We start from the raw sequence: 23,562 nt of genomic DNA on the forward strand, positions 1-23,562 counted from the left end.
TTAACAAATGACTCATATACAGGCATATGAATATTTACATATTTAATGCCCATATTTTAATCGAATATGTCATAATAGTAATAGTATGAAAGCATATTTAATATTTCACTCAACCTGTAGGTTTCAATAAAAACCAAGATGTCTGAAATGTAAGTAATAACCCATTAATTACAATGTTGAATTTAATTAATTACAGTATTTGAGTAATTAATTACAATTTAAAAACACTTTGGGGCCTTCATCTGCCAATTCTGTTACTTCAAAATAAAAAACTACAACTTTTACTTCACAAACAACAAAAACATGTATATGTTGTTGGGGGGGGATTTGGGGGGTATTACTCTAAACTGTAGAATGACTCAAAAGTAGTATATCTACTTTAGGAAAATATGAACGTACTGTTCACACATACCATTTTGTAGACAACATACTGTGTAAATCGCGCAGTGTGTATGCTAGTATTTATTACACAGCAGTTGTCATGTGTCTACATTAACCAGAAGGGGGCAGCACCGTAACAAATAATGAGGGCAATGATGCGTGCTAAAGCATTCACAATCTGAGGTTTGTCTCTCACCTATTCGGAAGATTACATCCGAGACGGGCAGATTGGGAGGGAAGGCCTTGCAAATTAATTTGCATAGCGGGACGCAGAAATGGGCCGTGATGTGGTGTTAAAGGCGATATGAAGCTGGATAGCGCAGGGATCAGAATTGCTGGAGAGTTCAAGAGCGTTTGCATTAGGGGTGATGGGGGCAGAAGATTTCTGAAACCCGTGAGATTCCTCCTGCTGGGTCAGACGGAACCGATGAAGGCGACCGCATCCGCCGCATCCCAGAATAACTCGACCGTGATTGAGAGCTCACCCATCAGCAAAGCAGCAGTGAATGAAATGAGGAGGAATTTGATGCATGCATGAAAATCTGACACTGGTGCACCACTGCTGGCCTCTTTCACGCCGCGTAATGGAAATAGCAGGATAACGGTATTCCAGCGGCTTTTTGCTCCGAATGGCAGCGGCACCGAAATAAACGGGTCAGCCGTGAGCACGTGTTTTTGAACTAGGCATTTGTCTGATCAGATTCGGCGGAATGATGTTTTTGAGATGTCACCGGAGCAAGTATATATGGGCCACTCTGGGTGTGTTGGCGTTGTTGTGGCTCTACATCTTCCCCGTGTACCGGATACCCACCGACAAAGAAATGGTGGACGAGGTTCTGCGGCAGGGACAAACGTGGACCAGAAACCAAACAGGAGTGGATCTGTACAGGTATTTCAGTGCGTTTAGATTCGTCGCATTCCGTTATTAATCACTGCGAGCGTATCTATAATGTGCAACATATATTAGATTAATTGGTGCTCTTTCTAGCTGCACTTAAGTAAATGGAGCTGTTGCAATCAGGATCTCGTTCATATAATCTGGCTCCCATGCAGACATGGGAATTGCAGAGCGCAGACATCTCCCTAGAAAAACCGATTAAGAGAACGCGCATGCGCAGAGAGGTAGACGCGTTTGATACGTTATCTGTCCCCGCTCTGAACTCTTTAAAGGCCGGTCTTTGTGACGTCACAAAGAGGCTAATTCTGTTCTTAGATCTGTTACATTAAAAAAGTTACATTGTTAGGGCCTGAGCCCTAAAAGGGCGAGAGCCCTGTTGTTTTTCTAAGGATTATTATTATTATTAGGGCCCGAGCCCTAAAAGGGCTTTTGCACACATTGTCTGATTCTGATGAAACTTCAGGAGTTTGTTCATTGTATGATGCCAGTCACATAGATGTGACTATTAGGAGTCAAGGTTATAGCGCCACCAACTGGCAGCAGGGAGTGTGTCGTTTTCAAAATGCTTTTAAATCAGCCTCTTAATTTTACTCGATTTGCTTCAAACTTCATCAGAATAATGTCAAAACACGGGCGATGAGAATCTGTAAAGGGGTCGTTGATACATTAAATGCCGTTGCCATGGCAACGTCAAACTTTAACATTGTTTCCCGTGCTTTTGGGGCACAGCTTAGATTTTCATGAAACTCAACACACATCAGTATTAATGATAGTTAGACACTGGCAAAAGCTCATAAATGGGCGTGGGGGAGGCATTATATAGCACCACCTTTTGTCAAAAGTGGGGGGGTTAGTTTTAGCTACAGACACCAAACGTGGTATATATATGGTTCTCATCAAGCCGGACAACTTTCTAATTTACACTAATTAGCTGCAACCAACAGGAAGCCAGGTATTTTGATTTGAATGTGGATTTTTAGAAAAAAATAGAGCTGTGAATTAATGTGTACTAGTCTTTCAAAGATCATGGAATTTACACCAAACTTTGTCAATATGATGCTAAGATACTAAAGATGCTAAATTGTGAGTGGATTTGGAATATCTTGAATGGTTTTGACGTGGTGATTGATTAAAGTAGCAGTAAAAAAGATAACCGTCATTTTCTTATATTTTTAGAAGTGCAGCATCCCAAACACTTCAAAACATTTTTCATACAGACAACTAGTCATTCTGAGGAAATAAGCTAAGATTTATGAAAATCCAAAACTTTATGAATAAATGAAAATTAAAAAACAATTAGACATCTTATCTCACTCTGCCTCTATGTGTTTGTGGTGGGTGCGTGTGTGTGTGTTGACTGTTAGGTTGACTGTAGGGAGGAGGGGGGATAGGGGAAACGAGAGAGAGAGTCAGACAGGGAGAGAGAAGTCCATATATTTATATCTGTGTGATGTTGCCCGCTGTGCACCGTTTTCCTAGTTCTATTGGCGTGGCGATTGCGGTGGTGCGAGGGCCCGTCATCACTGCTTGCAGCTATATTTTCTTTTGCTTTTGTGACAACTGTTGCAAAATGTGACCCTGAACTACAAAACCAGTCGTAAGGGTCAATTTTTTTGAAACTGAGATTTATACATCTTGAAAAAAATCATATAAATAAGCTTTCCTTTGATGGGTTGTTAGGATATGACAATATTTGGCTGAGATACAACTATTTGAAAATCTGAAATCTAAGGGTGCAAAAAAATCTAAATATTGAAAAAAAAAACAAAATTTTGCAGTTAAAGTCTATTATTCACCTTTCCATAAATGAAGACCTTAAAAAGGTATTAAACTGGCACAGACTGAATTCAAAATTATGGCTTAAATTCAAAATTATGGCATTAAATGTTGCATGCAGGGGGAATAATAATTCTAATAAAAATTATAATAACAATAATAATAATAATCTTACACTTTCCAGTTACAAATGTTGAAACTTTCTTAAGTCAAGACACATTTGCTTGAGATGCAAAATTAAGATATTAACTCTCATACTGTTTTCTTAGAAATGTGTACAAATTTATTTAGGAGTTTATGAACAAAGTTTACGGACAAATATCCGCCAACGGGGTCAGAAAAATAAACCTATTTTCCCCTTTGAAATGGTCATTTTTCTGACCCCACTGGCAGATATTTCTTCTTAAACTTTGTTCATAAACTCTTCATTTTCATAAAATTCTAAGAAAACATGACTTCATCATAAATGCACTTAATTTTGATCAATTTCGTTGTGGCCCCTTACAATTTTCTTTACTTGGTCCTAAAAAGTCTAAAATTTAATTTCACAAAACCTGCATTCATTCATTCATTCATTTGTCTGTTCATTTATTGTTACTTCATTTATTTTGTTTACTTATTTATTTTTTAATAAATGCTTTCCATTTATGCTTGCTTTCATATTTCACAAAACCTGCTTTCATTCATTTATTCACTTGTTTGCCTATTTAATTATTCATTTTGTTTACTTATTTTTTAATAAACGCTTTCCATTTATGCTCGCTTTCATATGAGCAATTAAATTATTTGAAGTGTAAGAATTTGGGCCAGATTTACAAACAGTTGTTCTTTTTGTCTTTTGGCATTAAAATAGTACTGTCAGGATTTACTGAAGAATTAGCGCTGAAAAGGCGTGGACACAGTTATTTTTGCGCCCGACCTTACTGAATATGCATTTGTAGGAGTTTCCTTTTCAGATGCAAAATTTATGGGTGGAGAGTAATAAAATGAATCACGCAAATGCGATTTACTAACGTCTGTGCTCGTCAAATCACTGGTATTGCGCCATTGTTTAAAGCATGTCTTAAAGCAGGCGCTAATTTGCACTGCTCTAGGTAGATTGCGCTGGCCATTATGGAAATGATCTGGCTGTGTCTTTGTTTAATGTGCGCATTGTCACAAAATCACCAGCTGTTTTCCCTTTCTATCGGTGCTTTTATATAATTGTGCTCTAATGCTAATACGCCCTGTTTTGTAAAGTATGTTTAGTAAGTGTGTTTGTTCCAAGTCAGTTAGAAAGGACCGAAAGCCTTTGCTTCTGCATACTGTAATCAGTGTCATAATTGTTTTTTGGCAGGAAACTGTTGACAGAATGCTGTGATCCAAAGAGGATGTTCGCTGTTACTAAGGAGAACTCGCCACTAGGCAAAGTCTTGTGGTACGATGGGGAGATCTACCATTATCACACGGTCACCAATGAAACCTACCCATTCTTTGTTCAGGTACTGTCTTTAATAAAAGTCAATGAGCCAAAAAATATGACTAGATTTTACTGACACATCTTTATCCTTGGATATAGATCTAGTAGGGGCTTCTGGGGATTCTACTACTGAATCCAAGACTGGCATCAGCTTTAGATTTTGTAACAACATAAGACTCAAAAAGGAAAATTAGCTAATGTTAAACATAAAACTTCCTTGTGTTCTTCCTTGGCATCATTGTATTTTCACATTAGGTTTGCTTTTGCGCATTTCTGTTGTCATACATTATATACAACATTCTGACAATCCTTAGTTTCTGTCATCAACTTTAAATTCCTAATACAGTTTTTTCCAGAGGCCTGTAAACTGTGCCAAATTGCTGTTAATTTAAGATTATATTCTCAACGTGTGAACACAAGTATGTTTAACCATAAATTCAACAGAACCAAAGAGTTTTGAATCATAAGAGAGCAAATATTGTTGGTTTCTTTCAGTGTTACAGGTATTTTGTTGTCCATTTAATTGTACACCGAATGAAAATCAAAAGTAATAGCACTTATTTTTATATGTGAACTAGGGCTGCACGATTGTGACAAAAATCACAACTGTCAATTATTCCCTTAGAACTGTAATTGCGATTATTAATTACGATGATCACAGTTTTTAATAGCTTTATACTATTGTTTGAAGCAACTGCATGGCACATTTTTTATATATAGTTTCTTCTTTAAATAAAAAAAGTAAATGTAAAAATTAAAACACTAAGAAAAAAACTTAAGATAACCTGTAGGAAAAATACACACACTCACACACACACACACACACACGTTTGTTTTTGTGAATTGTGGGGACTTTCCATAGACTTCTATAGTTTTTATACTGACCAAACGATATTGTCTATCCCCTAACCCAACCCTAACCCTAAACCTACCCCTTACAGAAAATATGTTTGCATTGTTACATTTTCAGATAAACATCATTTTCTATTTTTAATCATTGTTTTTACATTGTGGGGACCACTGGTTTCATAGGTTTCAATCATTTTTTAGGTTGTCCTTGTCCTTGTAGCAAAAACAAGTACACACACATCTTAAGAAAGCAGATTTTTTTATTTATTTATTTATTTTTGTAATTGTGCTTTTTAACGATTACATAATTGTGGCATCTGTAATTGCAATCACAATTACAAATTCGATTAATTGTGCAGCCCTAACGTGAAGACCTTCGTATCTTCTAAAAGTTACCTGAACTTACAAATAAGTGTCTAGAATATTTTTTAAGTGTTTGACAGTGAAGCAGTTGGTCCTTTTTTTTTCTTTCTTTCCACCCCCACTCTCCATGAAGCTCAGCACAGCACTCTGCCTTCTAAAAATAAACAGGCATGGGAGAGACACCCGCACGGGTCCTGATTGTCCTGTACTGGGCACCATGCCGCCTTTCAGTCGCAGTGTTCCTCCTACACTGTCTCAGAGCCCACGCTTATTATTAATGGACACACAAGCACACAACCTAATATCCTACACACACTCACAAACACCCCCGCTTCACTCCAATGTAGTTACACTGTGATTTAGTGTGTTTATTCAATGAGATCTAAGGGTTATGCAGCCATGTTACTATGGACACAGTTGGGGGTTTTTTAGCTGAGAGGGAATATTTTCATAGTAGATTTAGTCGTGAATGGGTGTCCAGAGACACCATTAAAAAATGTTACATTTACACACATAGTCTTAAAGGACGTTCACTATCATCTATCATTGTCAGTGTTATGTTTCAGTACACTGTACGTTACTTACTGTAAGTGCATTTAGCTATCTGCATGTAATGTTTATCAGTACATTACGTATTACTGATAACAGATAAGAGAGCGCTGATATCATCCTACTAGAGCAGGTGGTCCTGGAGAGCTGCAGCCCTGCAGAGTTTTGCTTCAACCCTAATCAAACACACCTGAACAAGCTAATCAAGGTCTAAACGGTTACTTGAAGCTACAGGCAGGTGAGTTTTAATTAGGGTTGAAGCTGAACTCTGCAGGGCTGCGGCTCTCCAGGACTGGAGTTCGCCACGCCTGTACTAGAGCTTCGTTTTCTGAGGGATTTTTACATGACGTTTGACCAAGTGGTACTGGTACAGGGTTGCCAGGTTTTCACAACAAAACCTGCCCACACTGTAAAAAATAAAAAACACAATTTGTTGAGTCAGCTTAAAATAATTTGTTACCCTGCTGCCTTAAAATGTTAAGTTGTACTAACAACTTAGATATTTGTGTTTGCTAAACTTAACAGATGGGTAAGTAACCCAGCTGCCTTAAAATTTTGAGTTGATTCAACTTAAATATCTAAGTTGTCACTTAGTATAATTTAACATTTCAAGTTGAATAAACATTTTTTTGAGTTGACTGAACTTAACATTTTAAGGCAGCCAGGTTACAAATTATTTTAAGTTGACTCAACATATTGTTTTTTACAGTGCAATTGCTATGCAAAACTAGCCCAAAACTACCCCATTAACACTAAACTGGTATCCAAAGGATTAGATATTTAAAATGGATTTATCTCTAGATCATTCCATTAATTAAAAAACATCTTCCAGTAGTGTTGAATCACAAACCTTGAAACAAAAGATGAAGACATTTTTTGAGGTTGAAATATACACTACCAGTCAAAAGTTTTTGAACAGTAAGATTTTTAATGTTTTTTTTTTTTTAAATAGATTCTTCTGCTCACCAAGCCTGCGTTTATTTGATCCAAAGTAAATCCAAATTTTGACATATTTTTACTATTTAAAATATTTGTTTTCTGTGTGAATATATTTTAAAATGTTCAACAGCTGAATTTTTAGCAACATTACTCCAGTCACATGATCCTTCAGAAATCATTCTAATATTCTGATTTGCTGCTCAAAAACATGTATTATTATTATTATTATTATTATTATTATGTTGAAATCAGCTGAGCAGATTCAGTTTTTTTCAGGTTTCTTCAGTGAATAAAGAAGTTCAGAAGAACAGCATTTATCTGAAATAGAAAATGTTTGTAACATTATAAATGTCTTTATAATCACCTCTGATCAATTTAAAGCATCCTTGCTAAAAAAGTACTAATTTCTATAATTTCTTTACCCAAATAAATAAATAAATAAAATAAAATAAAAAAATGAAACAATTATACTGACTTTTGAATGGCAATGTTTCAGATAAATGCTGATTTTTGGACCTTTCTATTCAACAAAGAATCCTGAAAAAAGTGCTAATTAATTTTAAATATTGATAATAATAATAATTAAAAAAACTGTTTCTGGAACAGCAAATCAGCATATTAGAATGATTTCTGAAGGATTGTGTGATACTGAAGACTAATGTAATGATGGTGATTTCAAATATATTCACAGAATTTATTTTAAATAGTAAAAATATTTCACAATTTTACTGCTTTTGCTGCATTTTGGATCAAATAAATGCAGGCTTAAATAAATGCAGAAGAGAATTTTTTTATAAAATCATTAAAAATCTTGACTGCTAGTGTACAGTAGTTTATTCCTGTCCTCTAATTTATTTAGAGAGTGCTGATATATAGCATAACTGCACATATTCAGTAAATGTTACCTACATTCTCAAGTATAATATGTAATATATCTGCATATGTTTGACTACATAACAGATAAATTCTGTATTAACACACCAAGTCTGTTGATTTACATATATAAATCAGTAGACCTAATCCATATGTAGAGAACAGAATGTGATACAGACTATGGGGTAAGCCTTTCTGCCCTGGACCAGTAAAAAAAACCTCCTAGAAATCCATTGCAACCACTTATCAATACACTAACAACCACTCAGCAGCTTAGCAACTACCAACAATACTCTAAAAACTAAAAAGCAAAACAAACCAAAAAAAAAGTATTATTCTGCTTTTGATTTTTTGTGTTTTTCTAGGTTTAAATCTATAACTCCTATAGAAGGAAAATGTCTGAGTTTTTAATTATATATGTGCGAGATGAAATTAGTGGCCTGTAATGCAAATTAATCGCCAGGGGGTCTTAAAAAGGGTCTTTTCATCAATTCAGTTTTACTCAGAGGTTCAATGCTCTTTGAAGCGTATGAATATTGAAGTAACCTTGATTTGAATATGTATTCATCAAAAGAATCCATTGGAAGTATACTCTGTGTGTGTGTGTGTGTGTGTGTGTGTGTGACTCTTTATTGCTTCGACCCATTTGTGTAACTCCCACTGTTTTTGTGTTGCTAGGATACACCATTGCAGCTTCCTCTGAAGAAGTGTTCGGTTGTGGGCAATGGAGGGGTCCTAAAACACAGTGGTTGTGGAAAAGAAATTGACCAAGCTGACTTTATCATGAGGTGAGAAGATGGTAATATTTGCTTGTGAGTGTCAAATCATATCCAAATTCAAACAGAATTGGCTTTACATACATATATTCATTTAGAAAATGCTTATATCCAGCAATATTTGCAACATATAATGTCAAGTTTGAATATAACCTATTATAACTATTAGTACATTGGCACACAAACTAAAGCAAAGGTGAAATGCAAAAACTCAAGTGCCTTTGTGGGTTAAAAAGGTGCTTGAGAAATAGGTATGTCTTCAACTGTTGAAACTCTTGAAAAGTAGTAATGGTCTCTGGAGATTGAGTGAAGGTAGACAGTTCGTCCCATCACAGAAGAGTAAAGGTACCTCATTGTGAAGGAACGTTTTGTGCCCCTTATTCACTGACTCTTAATTGCAGAAAGGAGCATTGAGGTAGAAGGCTCCATTTACAGTCATAGTCCTCAAAGCATGCATCAAATCCTTGAATTTGAAGTAGGCAGGAAGACAGTGGAAGAAAACCAAGATAAGAATGAGGAACCTTGTTGTCTGATTGAAAAGCAGAAGTTCCTCATCATCTGCAGAGGCATATATGTGCTGACTAGAATGCTGGCCAATAGAGCATTGCAGTAGTCTAGTTTTGAAATGACAAGTGTTTGGACAAGGAGCTGCACAATGTGCACAAGAAAAAGCCTGATTTTCCTGATATTATAAAGCACTGAACTGCATGGCCAGGCTTTTGTTGAGATCTGGGTAGTTGAACACTACCCAGCTGGCCATCGAACACTACCACCAGATTCCTTGTCCTGGTTGCTGTTAGCATTGACAAATGCAACATCGAACTGGACTTGTCTGAAGGGAAATCAGAGATACAAGCTGAGACCGTAGGGTCATCAGGTTGGAACAACAGTTAGAGCAAACCTGATCTCATGACGAAAACGAACCTGTGGGAACTTTTTGGCAAGACGTGGAACACGTACTGTTTTACCACCTCGAGTGCTAATTTCTGTTGCCAACTGCAGTGATATGTACTTACTGGTACGTATTTTGCGTCTTGCGAAAAAGTTCCCACAGGTACGTTTTCTTCATAAGATCAGGTAGGGAAGAGCCATGTGCCTTTTGATCAAGCAGGGTGAGGTTGTGTATATCAAGAAAAGGAGAGGACCAGGCACTGAACCCTGAGGCACCCCAGTGATTAGCGCAGACACCCTTCCTCTCCCGAAAACCATAAAGGATCTGCCTGCAAACACTGAAAACACTTTAGTGCCATACTTGTCAGAATTGGTGGACAGGAGGATCTGGTTATTTACAGTATTTAAGGCCAAAAAGAATGAGAACAGATCATCTACAGTTCTCTCTTGACAGATTTAGAGTTTTATTGACAGCAAGCAGGTGGTCTCAGTGGAATATCCATCGATGAAGCTAGATTGGTTGTTATCGAGTAGCTTGTCCTGTGAGAGAAAGTCACAGAACTGATTGAATACTTAGGTATTTTGAGAGAAAACGGAAGAAAGAGACTACTAGGGTAGAATTGGAGTTACCCAAGCCTACGTAATTTTGGAGGGGAAGTTGCAAGTCATGAAAGATGTGATGATCTCCTGTAGAAGATGGCAAAGGGTCTAGTCCAGGGGTGGGGAACTCCGGTCCCAGAGAGCTGCAGCCCTGCAGAGTTCAGCTCCAACCCTAATAAAATCTCACTTGCCTGTAGCTTTCTAGTAACCCTTCAGACATTGCTTAGCTTGTTCAGGTGTGTTTGATTAGGGTTAAAGCAAAACTCTGCAGGGCTGCGGCTCTCCAGGACCGACGTTCGCCACCCCTGGTCTAAGGGATGGGAGAAGAGGGGAAAAAAGAATAGGGGATTCCATGCTGGTCGGTTGTGGGTGTGGTGTAGGAAAGTGGTCAGTAAATGTTGTGGGAAGGACAAGGCTATTTGGCAGCAGGAAAGAGGACAGGAAAGATTGATACTTTCTCAGGTCAGCTTGGTCTTTTGAATTGGGCATTTTCATCTCAGTAGCTCAGATCTTGATCTGATGGTTCACAGAGAGTATCAGCGAACCAGGGGCTAGAGCAGGAGTCACCAGACTTGGTTCTGGAGGGTCGGTGTCCTGCAGAGTTTAGCTCCAACCTGTCTCAACTCACCTGCCTGGAAGTTTTTAATATTCCTAGTTAGACCTTAATTAGCTGGTTCAGGTGTGTTTGAGTAGGGTTGGAAATAAGGTTAGATCTAAACTCTTCAGGACCAAGTCTGGTGACTAGTGCGCTAGAGCAGGGGTTCTCAACGCTGGCCCACGAGATCCATTTTCCTGCAGAGTTCAGCTCCAACCCTAATCAAACACACCTGAACAAGCTAATCAGGGTCTTTAGGATCACTAGAAAGTTATAGGCAGGTGAGTTTGATCAAGGTTGGAGCTAAACTCTGCAGGAAAATGGATCTCGTGGGCCAGAGTTGAGAACCCCTGGGCTAGAGGGTGTTGCAAGTGCTAACCTAGGGGTGTCCAGTGCTTTTCTTGGAGGGAAAATTTGCTTGCGGGGTTTATCTCCAACACATATGCTTAGAAGATTAAGTGACCCTGAAAACCTTAATTAGATGGTTGCTAGTCTGTGATAGAACAAATATTCTCAAATTAAGATGTTTATGTGGAGCTGGAAGTATCAGTAGCATCACAGTAAGACCTGGGAGTTTGTTTCACTTTATTAAGAAACAATGACATTAACAATGCTTTCTTGTGACACAGACTGAGAAACATCACTCTCAATAAAACAATTTCTGCAATCTTTCTCCATCTCTTCTACTTCTAGATGTAACCTTCCTCCTCTGTCCAAAGAGTACACTACTGACGTTGGTACAAAAACACACCTGGTGAGCGCGAATCCTAGCATTATTGAAAAGAAGTACGTGTCTTTTCCTCACTTATTTATTTATTGTCTTTTTTTTTATTTTGGGGGGTTATGGATTCACTGATTATTAGTGCTGTCAAACGATTAATCATGATTAATCGCATCTAAAATAAAAGTTTTGTTTACATAATATAGATATGTGTACTGTGGATATTTATTATGTGTGTATATATATATATACTGTATATATATATATATATACACACATGTATATATTTATATTTACATAATTTATATTATATATAAATATATTTAATATATGAAGATAACATTTTTCTTAAATTTATATATATGCATCTGTGTGTATTTATACATATGTAATAAATAAACATATATTATCTAAACAAAAACATTTATTTTGGATGCGATTAATCGCGATTAATCGTTTGACAGCGCTACTGATTATACTTTATGTAATTACAATACCAATATTTCAGTAGTGAATACCGATAACAATGGAAACAAAAAAAATTTTATTTATAAATTTGTTTTTCTGCAATACTGTGTTTCAATAAAATAATTATTTCTCTCATTCTGCCATACCATGATTTTCCATTACAAACTTTTCCATGTCTTATTCATCCTAGCTTACAATTACAGTGCATTCTTTTGTCTGATAGAGTTCATAAAGCCCTTCTATGTGAGACAGCCGGTAGCTATTTGTGGTTTGTGGGGAAGTTAGCAGCATGCGGCAACAGCAGGAAAACCAGAGACAGAATGGTCAGAAAAAGACACACAGTTCTCCAGACAGCTGACTACATGTCTTAAGGGATGAATGTCGACCTTTCTTAGTGGATTAGCATGTTTGTTTCTTGCATTAGCTGGCAGGACATCTCCAAAGTGCCTTGTTAGTACTAACTTATACATTTTTTTTTACATTTTTAAATACAGAATGTTAATATGCTTCGTGTTGTAATGTAAATGTTCGTAAAAATATATAAGACATTCAGAGATAAACTCAAGCTTAGACACTTTATTATAACTTGCCTTTTCACACAATGAAATAACAGGATGTTTAACAAAACACAGTATGAATAAAGAGCTAGTTAACTATGACTCATGATTTCAGTTAGGGATTTTTGAATTTTTTTTTTTAGCCACAGTATCTTTAAAAAAACAGTATGTTACAGAAAGAACAATTTTTTTTTACACATCACTCTAAATTGGCATTAAAAGTCGTTCCTCTTTTTTTCCCCATCAGCTTTCAGAACCTACTATGGTCACGTAAACCCTTCGTAGAGAGTATGAAGGTGTATGGTTCCAGCTACATCTATTTACCAGCGTTCTCCATGAAGCCTGGCACTGACCCCTCCCTGCGGGCATACCACGCCCTCGCAGACTCCGCCTCCAACCAGACTGTCCTCTTTGCCAACCCGGACTTCCTTAAAAATGTCGGTCGATTCTGGAAGAACCACGGCGTCCATGGGAAACGGCTGTCCACAGGGTTGTTTCTGGTGAGCCTTGCTCTTGGCTTGTGTGAAGAGGTGACCGCTTACGGTTTCTGGCCGTTTTCGGTAGGGCTTGACGAGCGACCGGTCAGCCACCACTATTACGACAACATTCTCCCATCCTCGAGATTTCACGCCATGCCTGAGGAGTTCCTGCAACTCTGGCACTTGCACAAGAGCGGCACGCTGCGTATGCGGGTTGGCGATTGTGCGAGAGAAGGACAGGAGTCTAAGCGGGAAAAATAAGTGGAAGTGTTGCCAGGGGCAACTCCATTATATCCCCACAGGAGCAGGACGGCCATCCTGTGATTAGCATGAGAATACTGTGGGTTGTGATACTCAAACCCCCAAAGCTGGGCCTCTCTTTTGGTGTCTATATGCTTGAACCTCAACTGCTACCAACACACTCCGCCCTCTTGTTGCCAAGGGACTGTTTTAAAGACTTGCATGTGTACCCATCCTCACGTATGCGCTCACTGGAAGCTTGTTGTGTCCGTCTGTAGAAGTACCAGGGTGATGAGGGGCTCAGGTGTCATGTGACCTATTTAAACTGCATCCACCAGCAGTTGAACCCTTGAATCCAAGGACTATTTGTTCGCTTAATATAAAGGGGAGGGGCTGCTTCAAACAATGTCTTAAGAACGTTAAATGGGAGCAATGCTTTGATCGTGGTATATTTTTGTTTTGTCTTGAACACTGATTCTTCTGAGGAAATAAGGGATAATGTGAAAATCTTTCAGCCAGCGTTCGCAAAAATACAAATCAGTGTAAAAATACAGGTTTAGCCTGGAAAAGGGAAGTTGGGCATTGAATGTACAGCCACAGTTTAAAAACCTGTTTCAAATTTTGAGACCGGTTTAAAGTGAAAACTGCGGTTCATGTATTATTGTGAGCAGTTTTCTAGTTTTATTTATTTGTAACATTCATTGAAGTAGGACGTTTACTGAGAATCATCTTTGTCAGTCTAGAATAGTTGTGACACTCATTTCCTACACGACCATAGTGTTTCATCAAGTTTTGAATGGAAAGTCGTGGGCTGAGGTTTCCACATTTATTTGGAAGACTTCCACAAACCAGATGGAGGCCAAATGTTGTAGAAGAGTGAGTGAACTGTTTGTGTACAAATGGAAAAAGTACGATTCGCGGTGACTTTTGTGGCAGCATCTTTAATTATTATTTGTGTAATTGTATGTGTTTGAATTCAGTCATTAGATGTTACGCAGTGGTGGAACGAGCCCCCGTCACACGGTTGAAGGGGCACCAATCATAAGATAAACTTTTTTTGCCTGCTAAGGTGCTGGACACCTGGTCCGGAACGTGTAAATACTTAATCACCAGTTTCGTTACTGTTTCCACAAGGATCATGGGTTCTCTGAATGTAACGGCAGCCGTTTTGGTAGTCTGCCCAGTAACTTGTTTCCTTGACTTATTTTTTTGTTAAACTGCACAGGGAATTAGGTTTAAATTTGTAGGTGCTAGCTGTAACACTTGCACTCCAGCTTAGTCTTTATATATCATCGCTGACAGACAGTTGTAATAGGTACGACTGGTAGGAGGATGCACTATTATGTTGATGTAAAGCCAGAAACCTCAGTATTTATAGGGTTAGTAGCCAAAAATGAAAACTGTCATCAAGTACTCACCCCATGTCATTCCAAACTCATAGAATTTATTTAATCTTTGAACCACAAATAAAGATATTTCTGTCCTTCCAGAGAAAGTCTGTTGCACCAAAACTTTGATGCTTCAAAAAAAGCAAGCAAGTGTTTTAATCCAAGCCTTCTGAAGAGGCTTGATCACTGCTGCCAAGTTGATTAATCGCAATTAATCGCATTCAAAATAAGTTTGTGTTTACATAATATATGTGTGATTACTGTTTTTCTCAAATATGAATCGATTAATTGTGATTAATCGATTTGACAGCAGTAATTTATATATGGATATGTGGTTTCCCTCGGAATTGGGCTACTTTGACACTGTTACCGCAGGTTGTTTTTGATGTCTGAGGGTTGAAGCGACCCCAATAATGTCAGATTTAACCACTGAAATACGAATTTACCAGGGGAACCCCGACAATAAACGTGTATTTTATCCTCCCCGAATGCAATTTTTAAAACACGACTGGGCTAGTTTTGAGTAGCAGTTGGGCAGGTTTTGTTGTGAAAACCTGGCAACCCTTCTTATTATGATTTATGATAAGTGAATGGATGTGAGTATCAAAATATGTTACGCGATTAATCGATTTGACAGCACTAATTTATATATGTGACCCTGGACCACAAAACCAGTCTTAAGTCGCTGGGGTTTATTTGTAGCAATAGCCAAAAATACATGGTATGGGTCAAAATTATTGATTTTTCTTTTATGGCAAAAATCATTAGGAAATTAAGGAAAGATCATGTTCCATGAAGATATTTTGTAAAATTCCTACTGTAAATGTATGAAAACTTAATTTTTGATTAGTAATAAACATTGTTAAGAACATTATTTGAAGAACTTTAAAGGCAATTTTCTCAATATTTAGATTTTTTTGCGCCCTCAGATTCCTGATTTTTAAATAGTTGTATCTCCGTCAAATATTGTCCCATCCTAACAAACGATACATTAATGAAAAGCTTATTTATCCAGCTTTCATATGATGCATAAATCTCAGTTTTGAAAAAATGACCCTTATGACTGGTTTTGTGATCCAGGGTCACATATAAAGATACGCACATTAACGCACGTACGTGAGCTTGTGCGCTCAAATTGGTAAATGGGTATGTTCTTGATAGCTGGGAACAAATCTTATTGGTTCTCGTTTAAAATTTTTGAAATGTCAAAGTTTTGATATAATCGATTTTCAATGGAGTGACAGAAATCTCTCAAATTTCTCAGATTTATCTTAATTTTTAATGAAACCTGAGCGTTTTCTGTCCCTTCAGTGAAAGTCCATTTCACCAAACGTTATCTTTTTTTTAAAACATCCAAACATTGTAAAAGCAGTCAAGTGCTTAAAACCAACCCTTCTGAAGAGGCTTGATCAATGCTGCCAAATCGATTAATCGCATCTGAAATAAGTTTGCGTTTACATAATATATGTGTGAGTACTGTGTGTATATCAATATATAAATATTAATCGATTAATTGCAATTAATCAGCGCACATACATGCACTCGTGAGCAATTCAGATTAGTAAATCGGTACGTTCTTGATAGCTGGGAACAAATCTTATTGGTTCTCAATCTCTCAAATTTCTCAGATTTCAGAAATCTCTCAGATTTATCTTAATTTTTAATGAAACCTGAGAGTTTTTCAGTGAAAGTCCATTTCACCAAACGTTATCTTTTTTGTTTGTTTCTTTCTGAAGCATCAAAGACATTGTAAAAGCAATCAAGTGGTTTAATCCAATCCTTTTAAAGAGGCTTGATCAATGCTGCCAAATCGATTAATCGCAATTAATCACATCCAAAATAAGTTTGCGTTTACATAATATATGTGTGAGTACTGTCATATATATATATATATATATATATGAATACAAATATATATTACATATATTTGATAAATATTAATTGATTAATTGCGATTAATCGATTTGACAGCACTAATTTATACGTAAAGATACGCACATCAACGCACATACATGAGCTTGTGAGCAATTCAACTTGGTAAATGGGTACGTTCTTGATAGCTGGGAACAAATCTTATTGGTTCTCAATCTCTCAAATTTCTCAGATTTCAGAAATCTCTCAGATTTATCTTCACTTTTAATGAAACCTGAGTGTTTTTCAGTGAAAGTCCATTTCACCAAACGTTATCTTGTTTGTTTGCTTGTTTCTGAAGCATCAAAGACATTGTAAAAGCAATCAAGTTTAATCCAGTCCTTTTGAAGATGCTTGATCAAATGCTGCCAAATCGATTAATCGCAATTAATCGCATCCGAAATAAGTTTGTTTACATAATATATGTGTACTGTGTATATTTATATATATATATTACATGTTTCTGAAATATTAATCGATTAATCGCTATTAATCGATTTGACAGCACTAATTTATACATAAGGATATGCACACCAGCGCACATACATGAGCTTGTGAGCAAATTGAATATGTTAAATGGGCACTTCCTTAATGGCATGAAACAAACCTTATTGGTTCTTGTTCGAAATTTCTGAACATAAATGTTTTGGTATATAATTGACTTTCAGTGGAGGGACAGAAATCTACAGATTTTTTTTCAGAGGGACAGAACTATCCCTTTAAGGGAGAACAGAGTTGCCTTTAAATGTGTCTGCCATTTAAAGCAGGTGTGTTAGTATTCGGGTAGCTAGCTATAAGACAGCTTAACTAACTTGCTTTGCGAGATTCTCTTCAAACGTTCAGTTTTCTCTTTCATTTCCTCTACTGTAGTTGACATAAAAAAGAAAACTGAATGTAGTGTAAGATTACTTGCGCTATGGTAACACTGAGAATGTGTACTTGAAACTGATTGAAACATTGAGTTCTGACCCATTTTTAGCTAGAAGGTGTTGCGTATACATAATGTGCATTAATGTTGGAAATGTAATGGTTGAATCTCACAAGCAAACATAACCAGGTCACATTTCACCCCAATCAAAAGAAAAAAAAAAGACAACTGAGCACACTTCCCCTCCACGTTCTCATTATCGTAATGTGTTTGAAATGATCATTTTAAAAAATGGAATAAATTACGGGCAAATAATGGTGCATAAATAATTTACAAGTTTTAATGGTAGACTTTGGGGTGAACTATGACCCAGGCTTGTTCTTAGCAAGTTTTTTGAGACTCGGCCTGTTAGCAAAGGAAACATGTGCACTCATTTGAGTATTTCCAGTAACTCCCATTTCCATATTTTCACACTTTAAGCCAATGAGTGCCTTTATCAGTATTAAAAGGCTATGGACATAATTTTATCAAGCACAAGTTTTTAACCAAATCTAAGAATTATTTATTTTATCCCCCAAACTGATTTTTCAAGCAAGGCTGATGTGTAGAAATGTGGAAAGACCTATTAATTTATTATGATTTATGAAAAGTGAATGGATGTGGGTTTCAAAATATGTTAGCATGCGGTTGTAGAAGGACCAGCGTACATTACTGTAATTTTTTAACATTGCTTAATTGCCAGAAAACCACAAGTTTAGTATACATGAAGCTGGGGAAAGTGTTAAATGCTGGAGCTGATGATATTTTTTGCACCTTTTTGTGCTGTTCAGTATTGTGAATGAGTGAGGTAGTAGTTTGTAAGTAGGCATGCACGACTGTGAAATGTAATTGGTTTTTGAAACTGATTTTGAGTGAGAAACTCACAAACAATTCTGTATTTTACGTTCTGCCCTTTGAGCCATATGAGGGTGTGTGCCCTGCTGAAACTGAGCTTACCTCAACTGTACTATTCACTGTTAAAAACATAGATGAAGCTCACTGGAGCTTGGATCTTAGACAATTTAGTACGTTTTACTCCACTAAGCTGTAAGTGTGTCCAATCATGTCAATCTTCTTGGCTCAAGCAGTTGGTGTTTGTACTTGAGCATGTCACAATCTACTAAAAATAAACAGGAACAAGGCTGGACGTTGTTTACGTGCCACCTGGGTTATGCCAATATTGAAAATATGAGAAGAAAAAAAGCAAACACACTGCTTTTAAACAATAAAGACCTCCTGTCAACTCATTTGCTGCAGTATGTGTGAAGTCTATGAATAACAGTCTGTCTAAATGACCTCAGAGGAAGCACTCAATTTTGAATTATTAGTTCACTCCAGAATTGAAATTTCCTGGTAATTTCCTGGTCATGTCTTTCTTTCTTAAGTCAAAAATAAATGTGAGGAAAACATTCCAGGATTTTTCTCCATATAGCGGACTTAAGTGGGGATCAGAGAGTGGAGGGTCCAAATTGCAATTTCAATGCAGCGTCAAAGGACTCCACATGACCTCAGCCCGAGAAATAATGGTCTTATCTAGTGAAACGATTGGTCATATTCTAAAAAAAAATAGTTAGCACTAGTTCTACGGTGGCCGAGAGAGCTCAGCGTGCTGCAACTTAAGAAAACACATGCAAACAGAAAAAAACGACAACAAATTAAGAAAACGTCTTCATCAGTTTGACAACACAGGCACTGCAAATCCTCGCAATGCAAACACAAATACGGAAACGCACCGCAAATTCTCACAACACAACCAAACACAGAAACGCGCTGCAAACACACAAACGCGCTGCAAATAGCACGGACCACATCGGAAATGTTTCAGGGGGACCTCAAAAAGTGACGAACCCAGCTGGGACCAGATTATTTGTTCAGTGAAATTCGTCAGATTAGTCTAATAATATCCAAAAGACCAATGAATCGTATGATCACCTTTTAGTTCAACGACAACACCTCTACTCTGACCAAAAGCCACTGAACAAATAATCAGGTCCCAGCTGGGTTCGTCACTTTTTGAGACCCCCCGAAACATTTCCGTTGTGCTCCGTGCTATTTGCAGCGCGTTTGTGTGTTTGCAGCGCGTTCGTGTGTTTGCAACGCGTTTCTGTGTTTGGTTGTGTTGTGAGAATTTGCAGCGCGTTTCTGTATTTGTGTTTGCGTTGCGAGGATTTGCAGCGCCTGTGTTGTCAAACTGATGAAGATGTTTTCTTAATTTGTTGTCGTTTTTTTCTATTTGCATGTGTTTTCTTAAGTTGCAGCGCGATGAGCTGTCTCGGCCACCGTATAGTTCTGCATCCTTACATAGTCACGTTGGAAAGGACACGTGTGACGTAGGCGGAAGTACCAACCCAGTGTTCACAAAGCGAACGTGCAAAGAAAGTCAGACGCCCTTTAATAAAAAAAAAGGTAAAACAACGATGTCAGATGATTTTAAAGTTGGAGGAGAAAATGAGATGAAGTTTTTCGGCCTAACCTACATTTTTGAATCAAAGAACACAGACGAAGAACTAACCGTGCGTGACTTTTTCAACGTGATTATGTAATTCGTGAAGACGCGCTTCGCAGAGCTAGTGCAAGACGAGAATTTGTGCATTGTGTTTTTTCAGAAATTTAGCAATTGATTTGCTAGGTAAGACCCTTATTCCTTGGCTGGGATTGTGTAGAGCCCTTTGAAGCTGCATTGAAACTACAATTTGGACCTTCAACCCATTGATTCCCATTGATGTCCACTATATGGAGAAACATCCTGGAATGTTTTCTTTAAAAACCTTGATTTCTTTTTGACTGAAGAAACACATAAACATCTTGGATCACATGGGGGTGAGTAAATTACCAGAAAATTTAATTTGGGGTGAACTAATCCTTTAAATCGGACGGGGGTGGAGAGGAACAATTTCCTGTCCAAGACATTTTTAATGTCTGGACACAGCTGTCTCCTTGCAGATGGTCAAAAGATTATATTGATCAAAGGCCCTATTTGTTGGACGGGCTTCTGAGAGACAGAACAAAGAGGACTAGAAATAAAAAAACAATAGATATCAATACATTAATACACAGTTTTGGTGCTAAAAAAAACTGTAAAACTACTGTATATAGTTTGTACTCTCCTTGATTATCAGTATATAAGTATCTACGTGCTTACCAAAAAAATTATGTATTTCTATTCAGCATATACAAATCAGATATAAAGCTAACTTTATTTCACAGTGTTCCATTCCTCAATTTATTCCCTAATGTTCCAAGTCTGTAACCATGGTTTTGTCCTCGGGAATAATAATGTGTTTCGTACTGGCGTGGGTGTTCAGGTTGGAGGTTTTGCAGCTATACGGAGGCTCCACTGAGGTGAACGCTTATAATGATTTTTTTTTCCTTTTAAATAAGCCAACTGAGAGCTGTGAAAAGATGGCGATGCAAATAAGTAGAAGCAATTTTAAACACCCACATAATCGTTCTAAAGTGCCTTTCCATTTGCTGTCGGCAATATTATTAAGTAGTGACACACTTTGTCATGTTAAATGCATTTAACAGTTATATATGATTGTGGTTAGCCACTGTTCCTTGCAATGTAGCTAAAATGTTATAAATTCCATTTTGTGTCTATGCAATGTTTATAGTTCAGGTCTGGTTTATTTTCATCTATGAGCAAGAGCATGAGAAAAGCAAAGTCTGACAAGGAGAATCCTGTCATGCAACTTGTGTGGGATCCGTGCAACAGAATGCACAAGCATATTCACTTATCTTGTACTTAAACAACTGCACTGGCTAAATTTTAGTGTTAAATGACATACATGAGAGTCAAGTAGGCCATCTTAATACTGATTATTGACATCTTGATCCTAAGATCCACTACTCTACACCAGTGGTTCTCAAATCCAATTCTCGGGACCCACTGCCCTCACATTTTGTATGTTGCTGAATCTGACACACTCAGTTCAGTTCATGGATCTTTCTCCTAACAAGCTGATGATCTGAATCAGGTGTGTTAAATGAGGAAGACATACAAAATGTGCAGAGCAGTGGGCCCCGAGGACTGGAGTTAAAAACCACTGCTCTACACTAAGCACAATCATAATGTCCATTGGTTGTTTTCTACAATTTTTTTACAAGTTTCCTAAAAAAGCAAATTGAGGTTAGGATAGGTTAGAAAGCTGTGAATGCGAAACCCATTACCCCTGGTATTAAGATGCAGTTTGGTTTACACCTGTTAGTTTATTTCACCTTTTTTGTCCACTTTTGACCACTTTCCTGAATTCTTTAAGAGGAGGGTATTTGGCCAGGTATATGTGTGGTCTTTCATCTTTCATGTCTAGATCTTTCATTCTAATTTTGTGTAATAAGCTTGTTCAATTTACATTTTCTTTCAGGTCAGACCTCCTCAATAGCCATGCAAGATAGTCAGACTGTAGCTATGTTTCCATTACCCTGTTTTTATGCACATTTTGAAGTATCGCATCAGAAACGTGTGATGGAAACATCAAATTCTGGAAAAAAAAATTAATTTGCAAAAAATTGAGATGGTTTTTCATACAATGCCATTGTGCTATGGGTGTGCCGAGTTCGAATCCGACTCGAGGACCTTTCCTGATCCACCCCCCATCTCTCTCCCACAAAATCTTTTAATTCACAAAAACTTGAGAGAGTTTTTGACTTGTGCGAAAAAGAGTTAAAGCTCGGTGCTGATAGCCTTGTGGGCAGTGTGCTGACATACAATGGCATTGCACTACAGGTGTCCCAAGTTCGAATCCCAACTTGAGGACCTTTCTTGATCCCTCCCCTATCTCTCTCCCCAATAGCCTTGTGGGCAGTGCGCTGACATACACTAACATTGCACAATGGGTGTCCCAAGTTCGAATCCCAACTTGAGGACCTTTCCTGATCCCGTCTCTATCTCTCTCCAACCAAATTCTTTAATTTGCAAAAACTTGAGATGGTTTTTGACTTTTGCTAAAAAGAGTTACAGCTTGGCGCCAATAGCCTTGTGGGCAGTGCGCTAACATACATTGACACTGCACTATGAATGTCCCAAATCCGGCTCCTATCTCTCTCCCACAAAATCCTTTAATTCGTAAAAACTTGAGATGGTTTTTGACTTGCCGAAAAAGAGTTAATGCTTGGCCCGATAGCCTGGTGGGTAGTGCGTTGACACACAACGCCATTGTGCTACGGGTGTCCTGAGTCCGAATCTCAACTCAAGGACCTTTCCTGATCCCACCTCCTTAACTCTCTCCCACTTTGCTTCCTGTCAGCTCTAAACTGTCCTATCACAATAAAGGCAAAAAATGCCAAAAAAAACCTTAAAAATAATGGGAGATGGAAATAAAATCTCTATGCGATAAATAATAAATCCTCCATGTGAATCAAAAAAGTCATGTGACTTTGTGCTAAAAGTCATGTGACAAACCAGCGTACCGATCTTGTTGCATAGCATCTGAAATGTTGTCTGTCATCAAAGTATTTCTGTATATTGTCTTACAAGATTGCATTCCTAAACAGAAGGCATCCACCTCCAAAAGTAATGACCGCATTCATTGTGTTTCATCCGAAATACATGCCATATGCGTTTCGTGACATATTCGATGTGAAATGTCCATTGAGTGGTGCTAAAAGACTGTTTTTTTTCCCGGAACAGATCAATGTACATGGTCACCGCAGTTCTGACTTGAAATGTCTGTTGAATTGCGCTATAGGTCTAACGCTCTGTGACGTTTTAAAATAATGTACCATCTGCACTACACCTAAACCTACCCGATAATATGAACAAAAGCGAATGTGATGTAAAAATGCAAATCACAAGCATGGCATTTTAGCTTTTTTTTCAGTCTCTTGTCTTTCAGATCTTTCATTGGAAGTCATGTTTTTCATGGGATTCATACCCAAGGACTCTGCAAGTCCAATTCTGTGCTGGCTGAGCTACCGAGCAAGCTTGTTACATCTGGAAAGCG

At 37.5% G+C, this 23,562-nt stretch overlaps 1 protein-coding gene across 1 annotated transcript; it reads left to right on the top strand.

The window, feature by feature from the left end:
• The first annotated feature begins 548 nt into the window (after positions 1-548).
• On the top strand, positions 549-14,715 carry st8sia1 (ST8 alpha-N-acetyl-neuraminide alpha-2,8-sialyltransferase 1). Its single transcript, XM_051108185.1, has 5 exons — positions 549-1,270; positions 4,392-4,536; positions 8,766-8,875; positions 11,643-11,735; positions 12,943-14,715. Exons 1-5 carry the CDS (start codon positions 1,092-1,094, stop codon positions 13,433-13,435), a joined length of 1,020 nt encoding a protein of 339 aa, XP_050964142.1. The 5' UTR covers positions 549-1,091; the 3' UTR covers positions 13,436-14,715.
• Positions 14,716-23,562: the final 8,847 nt, after the last annotated feature.

This window comes from Labeo rohita, chromosome 4 (genome assembly GCF_022985175.1).
Source record: "Labeo rohita strain BAU-BD-2019 chromosome 4, IGBB_LRoh.1.0, whole genome shotgun sequence".
NCBI classification, from domain to species: domain Eukaryota; kingdom Metazoa; phylum Chordata; class Actinopteri; order Cypriniformes; family Cyprinidae; genus Labeo; species Labeo rohita.

What these genes read in the sequence shown, in the direction of transcription:
- st8sia1 (XM_051108185.1), top strand. Translation starts at nt 1,092, where the DNA reads ATGATGTTTTTGAGATGTCACCGGAGCAAGTATATATGGGCCACTCTG. An exon ending in ACAGGAGTGGATCTGTACAG is followed by an intron (nt 1,271 to 4,391) that starts GTATTTCAGTGC and finishes GTTTTTTGGCAG; the next exon opens with GAAACTGTTGACAGAATGCT. An exon ending in CAAGCTGACTTTATCATGAG is followed by an intron (nt 8,876 to 11,642) that starts GTGAGAAGATGG and finishes TTCTACTTCTAG; the next exon opens with ATGTAACCTTCCTCCTCTGT.